General features: G+C 39.9%; 1 protein-coding gene across 1 annotated transcript; it reads left to right on the forward strand.

Moving 5' to 3' along the window:
• Window positions 1-5,235: 5,235 nt before the first annotated feature.
• On the forward strand, window positions 5,236-7,254 carry LOC134617150 (tripartite motif-containing protein 16-like). Its single transcript, XM_063462344.2, has one exon. The coding sequence runs from the start codon at window positions 5,236-5,238 to the stop codon at window positions 6,895-6,897; it is 1,662 nt and encodes a 553-aa protein (XP_063318414.1). The 3' UTR covers window positions 6,898-7,254.
• The last annotated feature ends 3,057 nt before the right edge of the window (window positions 7,255-10,311 follow it).

Here is a 10,311-nt window from a genome sequence, read left to right on the forward strand (position 1 = left end):
TGTTCAAAAAGAAAGTGGCTCCTTACCTTAAGTTAAATGTTGTTTACAGAGAATAAGACCTTTTTTTTTTACATTTTGTCACCCATGTAAAAAAATTTCAGTTCATTTCTTTACTGAATAAACTCTGGAGAGAGCCAGTGAAACAAAATCCAAAATACTGTCTTTAGTTATTAACATTTTTTAAAGAAGAAGCCACTTGAAAACAAAAGTAGCTGCCTTTCAAAAAAGAAACAAACTTCTCAGAAGTAGGATAAAAGAAGGTTTTGTGAGGGCACAAGGACGGCCTCTTACACTTAAGTGCTGTTTGGACAGAAAACATTGGAGCCTCCAACATAAGTTATTTATTGCCCAGCATAAGTAATGATGCAGATTGTTTCAAATATCATCCTGCTTGTGCTCATGTGAAGGAAAACTGCCCTGTTCCCTGCAAAGGTAAGGTTGGGCTAGGTGTGCTGCTTGGCCGCTCAGTTATTATAATATGTTGGGTGGAAATGTGCCAGGTACAGTGTGTACACCACATGTGCCCACCATGGTTTGGTGGCCGGTTGAAAGGCTGTGGTGGTGGATGACTCGTCTTAGCATTAAAAATCCATCTGCAGTTGAACTTGTAAGTCTATCAAGAGTGACTGATAATTTACTGTAATGTTCAGAAGCCTCTCAGATGTCTCCATTATATCCTGAATTCTTTTCTTCATCTGTGTGTCCACCTCTGCAACATTCAGCAGCTGTGTCTCAGTTGAAAGTCTTCTTTTAAGGCTGTCCTGTCTGTGGTAGAATAAAATAATGACAAACAAATTAACCACAATAAATGTTCAAATAGATCAGTGGTGGAATAGCAAGATTAATATTTACTGAAGTGTTGTACTTAAATATTTTAAGTGTTCTCTTTCCCTTTACTTTCAACTCTACAACATTTTTGAGGGAGGGATTCAACACCAACACAATTATACTGCAGATTCAGATGAATATTAATCTGTCACAAATGCTACATTCAATATTGTTGCCATGTGTAAACAACCAATACAAGAGCTCAACATCAACACTAAATGAACATAGCATGTCCAGTGACGCAGCAAAAACGTACGCTGATATGTTTAATACCAGCAGGCTAAACAAAGCCCCGCGAGCTGCCATCGCTTCACTGAACAAGGTACCAATAAGTGAGATCAATCAATCATTTCGCCACACTTACTGTCAGGGTTGGTTGAAGGAGGACCCAAATGCGAAACGTTCTGAATGGAAAAAGTGTTTATTTACAAGAAGCTATGAAACTGTGCCAACAATCCACAGTGTGTTCCCAATTCCCAGGCCGTGATTCCTCTCATTGATATGTGGTGAAGTTTTGTCCTCCTTTATGCCTATGTACACAGTGTGCTGCTCCCTCCACATGTTTCTGCATTTGACCTAGGAACGAGAGACGCCACATTTAATACAGTCCTATCTACCGTCCGACAAAAACTTAAACCATTCCACAGGAGATAACAGAAACCACGATCATAGAGCTGAAGCACTAACCGTGTTCCGAGTGCAACAATCCCACACAGACTGCTGTGTCCACTGGTCTCTTAAGTAGGGCTCCTTGATTAGGCACATCAGCAACAGGTGAGTGATTAATCCCAGGTGTGGCTGGCTCAAAGACAGGAGACTCTTCAGGCCTGGTGTGGCAGCAAAACCAACATACCACAGCACACACACAAACACACACTCACTTAAGCTCGTACCCAGGGAAACGAGGGACCAGGAGCAGATCACACCAACAAACAACCATAAGCATTCCAGAAGACAAATGAAACTAATAAATATACATCAAACCCAAAAACAACACATGATTCCTGGGTGGCAGAGCCAGGCCCATGACACTTACAGATGATGCTTTTTCAAAAGCAACAGATGCAGGAATTGTCAGAGACACGGAGAAATGGACCTTCCCTGTTGAGCGCTGGGAGAAAAACCATGCCATGCCATGTTTTTGTGTATCGGTGTATCAGAGAAACTCAGGAGAGTTTTCTCCAAGCACAACATCCCAGTGCATTTCAGACCCAGCAACACACTCAGACAGAATCTGGTTCACCCGAAAGACAAAACTCCAAAACACAAACTTAACAATGTGGTGTACGCTGTACAGTGTAGCGAGGAATGCCCAGACCTCTACATTGGAGAGACCAAACAGCCACTTCACAAGCGCATGGCACAACATAGCAGAGCCACCTCCACGGGACAAGACTCAGCGGTCCATCTGCATCTTAAGGACAAAGGTCACTCTTTCGAGGATGCCAATGTTCACATTTTGGACAGAGAGGACAGATGGTTTGAAAGAGGAGTGAAAGAAGCCATCTATGTCCAGTGTGAGCGACCATCTTTGAACAGAGGCGGTAGCTTACGACACCAACTGTCTGCCATCTATAATCCAGTTTTGAGATCCCTTCCCAGACGCCTTAACACCCACTCACACCCTGGGCCATCTGACCTCAGGAAATCGCATGATAGGGTGGGGCCAGGTTTAACAATGAGCTGACCTGAAACCCTGGCTGATTGTGACCTACACCCGTTTTCACACCTTGGCTCATGTGATTAGGTAGAGGATCATTAGGGGGTCCTTTGGGGGGTTACTCCCACTGGGTTTAAATCTGGGACTCTCCACCATTTGACACTAGAACTGAAGAAGCTTCTTGGATGAGAGGTGAAACGTCTTCAAGCAACTTAAAGAAGTCCAGACGCTTTTCTTTCCAAGCTCCTTAGACTACAGAACAAATGACTATGACCTGTCATATAACATATAACTTATACAAAACATGCCTCAGAAATACACGTGAGACAGAATACGTACTATCAGACACTTGCATGGAGAAACCTTATGAATACCAGCGCTCACACACTCACGTGTGCACGCAGGTACTTACAGACTCACACTATCTTGGGTGGCTGCTGCCTCAACATATCAAGCATTATCGATTTTGTGTACTGCTTAAAAAGATTCAGCATTTATTATTTACTGTTACCTATGCATATGTTGGATGTTGCTCTAATTTCGCTACTGTGTCGTTTTCTTTTTGTTTGTTCTTTTTGTTTTTCTTTCCTTCAGCAGGTGATGAAGCAGATTTTCATTGTCTTTTCTCTCCATCTCTTTTCTCCTTTTTCTTTCCCTCTCCTTCTGTTAACTTTCTTCCGAACTTTTCTTCTTGTTTTGCTTTCCTGTCCCCGAGTCCAGTCTGGCCTGATTACAATAATTTAGAATAAAAATAACTAATAAAGATCAAATAAACTATGACAATCAAGTGGACCAGTATAGCAAAAGGCCAACCTGGGAAAGTAAATCTGTTGGGTATTTTTCTTGGCCTTCAGACAATAATTCTCAGTTAAAAGTATTGATCATTTTGCGTGCACATGAACCCAGATACAGACAATGCGAAGCACTCTCTTGAATTTCACAAACTTTATTTGCAAACAGGAAATACTTGGTCTGTGGCAAACAGGTAATCAACAATGAGACAGACTTGGGGAACGAGGGAGTTGCAGGGCGAAGGCACTGTGACACTGTAACCCTCTACAAAATGCCATGTTTAGATAAGTTAGTGAAACGAACTGATCAGCTGTCTTATCCTGTCTTGTGACACAAAATACATCCTCTTTAATCCACAAGGGTGTAACCATTGTTATCCTTGAATCTGTGCATTGTCAGCCAAGATTGATTGTTTTTTTTTCCTTTTGACAAGATGCAACTGGTTTCCTGTGCCAACAACCAGTGGTGCTGTGGTAAAGAATAGAGAAGGTACACAGATTGAGCTGCTGTTATCTTCACAACAGGAAGGTTTGTTCTTCACAATAGTGTCTTTGAACAGCTTCAGGAATCATTACATTCAATGCAAAGGAAAGACCTTCTGCTTCAGTCCCATTTACAATACATGGCCACAGTTTCGTTTACTGGAGTCTGTATAAATCTCTCAGCACAACTCTGACAAAACATGCTGCTTAAGTCCATTCAAAATATTACAACTACAATATCTAACATTAAACTTTATCATATATAAAAATATAGCATTCTTTATAAAGACAGACACACAAACACACTTGTGCTCCCTGTACGTCCTTTTTAAATACATTTATAAAGCATATTAAATGAATCTGTTTTTAATCATTTTAATACTTGTTACAGCACTAAATTATTTATGTGACATGTGTTTCTAATGTATTGACAATGTAACTTCTTTTTTTAATGGTTTTATTTCTTACAAAAACAATGGTTTTGGTATAAAACGAACACAGTCTCTCATGTGGTTTAGGTTAACTGCCACACACACACACACACACACACACACACACACACACAAACACACACACATAAACCCCATTCCACATTAGCCACTAAGCTAGCATTAGCATCGTTTCACCTGCAGCTTTAACTCACAATTTTCCAAATAAACAACATTTTTCTATTTGTAAGGGGTGCAGTGAACATTTATTTTAATGCATATTTACTAACCTGTGGTAAAGAATAGAAAAGACATGAACGTTAAACTAGAGTTAGCTTCACAACAGGACGGTTTATTCTTCCTCTGTGCCCCAAAACACTGCTCGATACCACCAGTGCGCTGTGTGCCCTCTAGTGTTCGCATGTGTAATAGCATTACCTCAAACTGCCATAATTCAACAAGAATGTTTAAATGACAGGTTAACAAATACAAACATAATGAAAAATTTCTTGAAGGTGACTGTTTTTCTCTGATTATTTTCTATGTTTTATTTTGAAAGAAGCTATTTTAAACTCTACATGTTCATCTGGCGAAAGAAAAATGATTTTCTTATAACTAAAATAGATCGAGATGTACGCTTTCATTAACTCATCTATACAAAGCATTTTGTTGAGGGTACAGAAGCCGTGGTAGTTTATCAACAACTGTAATCTCCATATATTTAAACTATTTCCTGGGGAAAAAAAGAAGTGAACTTTAACCTCAAATTAAGTAGTTTTATCTTAAGGAGGCTCTAATACTTTGTAATGAACAGACCACACGCTGGCTCTTGTCACTGCCAGGATATTTCGTTAGTGCCTCCCTTCACAGATGTGTCTGTATCAGGATGGGTCTAAACAACATGGTGTAAATGCAATTGCTGGTGAGCCTCATTTCCTGTAGGAGGTGAACAAGAGCAGAGATCTGTTTCCCTTCAGAGCCAAGAGGTTGTTTTTGTTCAGAGAAACTCTCACAGTCACTGAGAGACGGTGAAACGGCACAGCACATGAATCAAATGGACAGAACAAAATTCTGCTGTTCAGTCTGTTTGGATCTACTGAAGGATCCGGTGACTATTCCCTGTGGACACAGCTACTGCATGAACTGTATTAAAAGCTTCTGGGATGAAGAGGAAAAGAAGAAAATCTACAGCTGCCCTCAGTGCAGACAGACTTTCACAGCGAGGCCTGTCCTGGTGAAAAACACCATGTTAGCAGATTTATTGGAGGAGCTGAAGAAGACTGGACTCCAAGCTGCTCCTGCTGATCACTGCTATGCTGGACCTGAAGATGTGGCCTGTGATGTCTGCACTGGAAGGAAAATGAAAGCCTTCAAGTCCTGTTTAGTCTGTCTGGCATCTTACTGTGAGAAACACCTTCAGCCTCATTATGATGTGGTTCCATTAAAGAAACACAAGCTGGTGGAGCCCTCCAAGAAGCTCCAGGAGAACATCTGCTCTCGTCATGATGAGGTGATGAAGATGTTCTGCCGTACTGATCAGCAGATTATCTGTTATCTCTGCTCTGTGGATGAACATAAAGGCAACGACGCAATCTCAGCTGCAGCAGAAAGGACTGAGACTCAGAGAGAGCTGGAGGTGAGTCGACAAAACATCCCGCAGAGAATCCAGGACAGAGAGAAAGATGTGAAGCTGCTTCAACAGGAGGTGGAGGCCATCAATCAGTCTGCTGATCAAACAGTGGAGCACAGTGAGAAGATCTTCACTGAGCTGATCCATCTCATCCAGAAAAGAAGCTCTGATGTGAAGCAGCAGATCAGATCCCAGCAGGAAACTGAAGTGAGTCGAGTCAAAGAGCTTGAGGAGAAGCTGGAGCAGGAGATCACTGAGCTGAAGAGGAAAGATGCTGAGCTGAAGCAGCTCTCACACACAGAGGATCACATCCAGTTTCTACACAACTACCCCTCACTGTCAGCACTCAGTGAGTCTACAGACTCATCCAGCATCAATATCTGTCCTCTGAGCTACTTTGAGGATGTGACAGCAGCTGTGTCAGAGGTCAGAGATAAACTACAGGACATTCTGAGAGAGGAATGGACAAACATCTCACTGACAGTCACTGAAGTGGATGTTTTACTGTCACAACCAGAGCCAAAGACCAGAGCTGGATTCTTAAAATATTCACGTGAAATCACACTGGATCCAAACACAGCAAACAAACAGCTGTTATTATCAGAGGGGAACAAAAAAGTAACAGCAAGAGAACAACAACAGTCTTATTCTGATCAACCAAACAGATTCACCAACAGGTGGCAGGTCCTGAGTAGAGAGAGTCTGACTGGACGTTGTTACTGGGAGGTGGAGTGGAGAGGGAGAGGCGTTTATTTAGCAGTCGCATACAAGAATATCAGCAGAAAAGGAGGGTATTATGAATGTGGATTTGGACTTAATGACAAATCTTGGTCATTAGATTGTGACAACAACAGTTATACATTTCGGTACAACAACATTGAAACTCCTGTCTCAGGTCCTCGTTCCTCCAGAGTAGGAGTGTACCTGGATCACAGAGCAGGTATTTTGTCCTTCTACAGCGTCTCTGAAACCATGACTCTCCTCCACAGAGTCCAGACCACATTCACTCAGCCGCTCTATGCTGGACTTTGGTTTCATTATTTTGGAGACACTGCTGAGTTGATTAAAGTGAAATAGACTGAAGTCTTTCATATTGTGGGTTTAAATCTGTATTTTAGTTTCATTTTATTTTCTCTCCATCATTTCTGCACAGAGATCAGCTGTCAGTCAAACATTATGGGTGGTACCTCCTCATCTTCTAGTTGTTCTCTTGATGTTTCTGAGTTTTTAAAGGAGATCTTTCCTGTGACTGTTTATGGAGGCTATCACTGCTCATCATCATTTTGATTTACTAAAATATTTCTCCACATGAAAATGTAAACTTCTCGATCCTCTAAATGTTTCTGGAATATTTGTATTGAAAAATGTCGACATTTCTCTTTATGAGTATGGCAGACCATGTGTGTGTGTTTGTGTTTGTTTTTGTCAAAATCATCAAACAAATGAGAAAAAACTGTGATTTTAATGAATGAATTCATATATTGTGTTGATGTTTTATTGTGTGAATAAACTGGAAGGTTTGACTATAAATCAAACTTTGAACAAAGTCTTTTCTTCTGTCTTCATTCCAGGATCTCACTCAAATCTGATGCAGAAAATATGAAACTAATCTGAGAGAATAACTGAAGCAGTTTTCCTCCTGAAGCATCACAAAGTTCAGAGTTCATGTTTAGAGCAGAAGATTCAGCAGTCGCTCTGTGACCTTTCAACTTTCTTCACTAAAACAGCTTCATTACAGAGAAACAAGTCACATTTTCTTCATGTTCTTAAGTCCTTTAAAATGTTTGTAATGGTCCTTGAATGCAGCATCAGTGTCGCAGGTTTAAAAGGTCACTTTCTGTTGTGTTCAAAGATTTCCTTCAGATATGGTCTTTAATCAGTAAAGCCAGTGATACAGCAGTGTCATTAGCTGTGTTATTGGCACCAGGCTGTGTTTATGTACGTATTTAATTCTGTCTGAGGATGTCTTCAGCATGAAATGATCATTTGCTCAGCTGCTGTGTCTCATCTCTTATCAGACATTGGTTGGAACAGAGTTTTGTTGCTGACCATCTGACAAGAGGCTGAAGAAAAGCTTCAGGCTTCATTTGGACACTACGTTGGACAGAAGTCTCCACAAAAATGACTCAGAAACACAAATATTATTAATGAAAGTCCAAATTTCAAAAAGGGGTCATACATGATCCTGAGAAATGTCCTTGAACATTTGAACATGAGTCAGAGGGTTGTCAGGTTTCTACACTGCATCGTGGCATCAAGCCTGAGATGTCTGTGTGAACAAGTATGGAGGACACAAATGCACAGACGGAGTCGAGCTGTTTACTGCTGATGAGGAAGGAAAATAGTCTGTTGGATATTAAAGCAGCATTTATTAGAGTAAGAACAGATACTTGTGTCCTTCATTTGATCCCCGTCAATTTACAGAAGACTTAAGGACCCTTTGACTTCTAATATACAGCTGCATGTTTACAATTTTATTATTTATTTATTTATTTCTAGCAAAGCGAGACTTTACTGATTAAAGACATATAATCAGACATATTACTGTTACTTTCTGAAAAAGACTCACATAAAGCAGATTTATCACAAGCAAACATCAAGACACATCCTTCATGGCTTAAAGTTGCAGTGGGACTCTTTCGCCATCTGGTGGTTGTAACAGTTATGACAACTGTTCCTGCATATATGTCCCTCCTCAGTGTGAAGAAGACTGGACTCCTGCTGATCACTGCGTGTTCCTCCTGTGTCTAAAATCTATTTCCATTATGAATCAGGAAACTGTTTGCACCAATCATAAAGCCAATAAAATACGTCACACACTAAGAAATAACAAAAAGGAATTGTGGATTTCAAGGAGATTTTTTCCTCCTTTTTTGAAACCATAAGAATACAAACTAATGCAAGACTGTCATGTTTTCATAAGTTTGTAGAGACACTGTTCTGTTGTATTCTAGGACATCAGTCACTTTTTAAATGCATGCTACTCCTCCTCATCATCATCATCATCATCAGCACCCATGACCTCCTTTTAGTCTTTGTTTTGTTATTTTTCAGAGTTCAGGAGACGTTCTTATGGGATTTCCACAGTGTACAAGTACTGTTTAGACCCTTTACCTAAAAGAAAAGAGTAAAGAACAAAGTAGTTTTACTCACTGCAGGAAAATAATGCCTCAGTCTGATATATTGTCTTCTATGACAAACTGAAACTGATGCATCAAAGTGTAAGCAGCATTTTCCTGTTACAGCTGGTCTAGATGGAACTGATCTGATCTCCTTTATGTACAGGTAGATATCCAGTGGGTTTGCTAAGGGTCACAGATGAGGGGCTGTGTGAGATGTTTAATGGGAAAGGAAATAAAACCATTGTTCCAGACCTGCAGCTAAGATACTCGAGTATCTTCAAATATGAAGCTGAGTATTACTTCCATACTTTCCTCCACTGCTGATGACCTTGTTACCTGCTGCTCCCTGTTAATGATCAGCCTCAGTTCTGATAGTAAACTTTTGACTCTCGTTCTGTCAGGTTGTTGCTCAGTGACGTCTTGTTTTCATTTTCCTTCTTCTTCAAATGTGTCTTCCTTTAACTCTTTGCTTTTGTTTCTGCTTCAAACACCAAATGATACACGTGCTGCACCTCTGATGGTTTGTCAGAGAGCAGAACAATTTACATTACAGAGAATATTTTACAGTTGAACATAAATTTTCACTTTTTTCCTCTAAAGTGTGCTCACTGGTTTTTCCAGCTGCTGTGAGATGTTTCTGCCTGACTGTAAAGATGGAAATAAACACAGATGGAAACACTGAGTCAGAGTGTTGCTGCTGGTTAGTCAGTATATTAACAGAACATGGTTCATAAAACTGCTCCTGCAACTGTTTTTGAATCATTTTTAAAGACACTTTATTGTTCTGTTTTTGTGTTTTGGCATTTCTGTGCTAATTTCTTGTTTTACTGGTACTCTAATTTAAACTTATTTTTCCTATTTTAATACCTAAATAAATAATCATTTATTTTTTCTTCATTTGTCTAAATTCTGGGAAAAGAAAGAAGTTTGTATTTGTTTCAGATACAATGAAATCATATTTGTACATATTGGAAGATGACATCGAGCTGAAAAAACACTACAGGTATAAATGGAAACTACAGTTTATTTCTGTTATTTCCTGTGATAGTGTTTGTACACTCGCTCATGATAACTGTTCATTCAGCTGCTGTTTTTGTCTGCTGGACATCTTTAGCTTTCAGTAAGGATGCATTCATAGATCAGCACATCTTTTTGAACCACATTTCTTATGAGACTCAGAGTTTACATTTTGGAAATGTGGTGAGACCTGGGGTAGAAAGAGACTGAAGCTTCAACCTCGGCAGTTTTGTGTGTGTGTGAAGCAGAAAGATAAGAACTGTGTGGCAAACTCATCACACACATAATCCTGAATCAGAAAAACAGCATCAAGTGTTGTAATTGTTAAACACAGAAGTGTGATTTATATGTG

This window comes from Pelmatolapia mariae, linkage group LG18, assembly GCF_036321145.2.
Source record: "Pelmatolapia mariae isolate MD_Pm_ZW linkage group LG18, Pm_UMD_F_2, whole genome shotgun sequence".
Classification (NCBI taxonomy): Eukaryota; Metazoa; Chordata; class Actinopteri; order Cichliformes; family Cichlidae; genus Pelmatolapia; species Pelmatolapia mariae.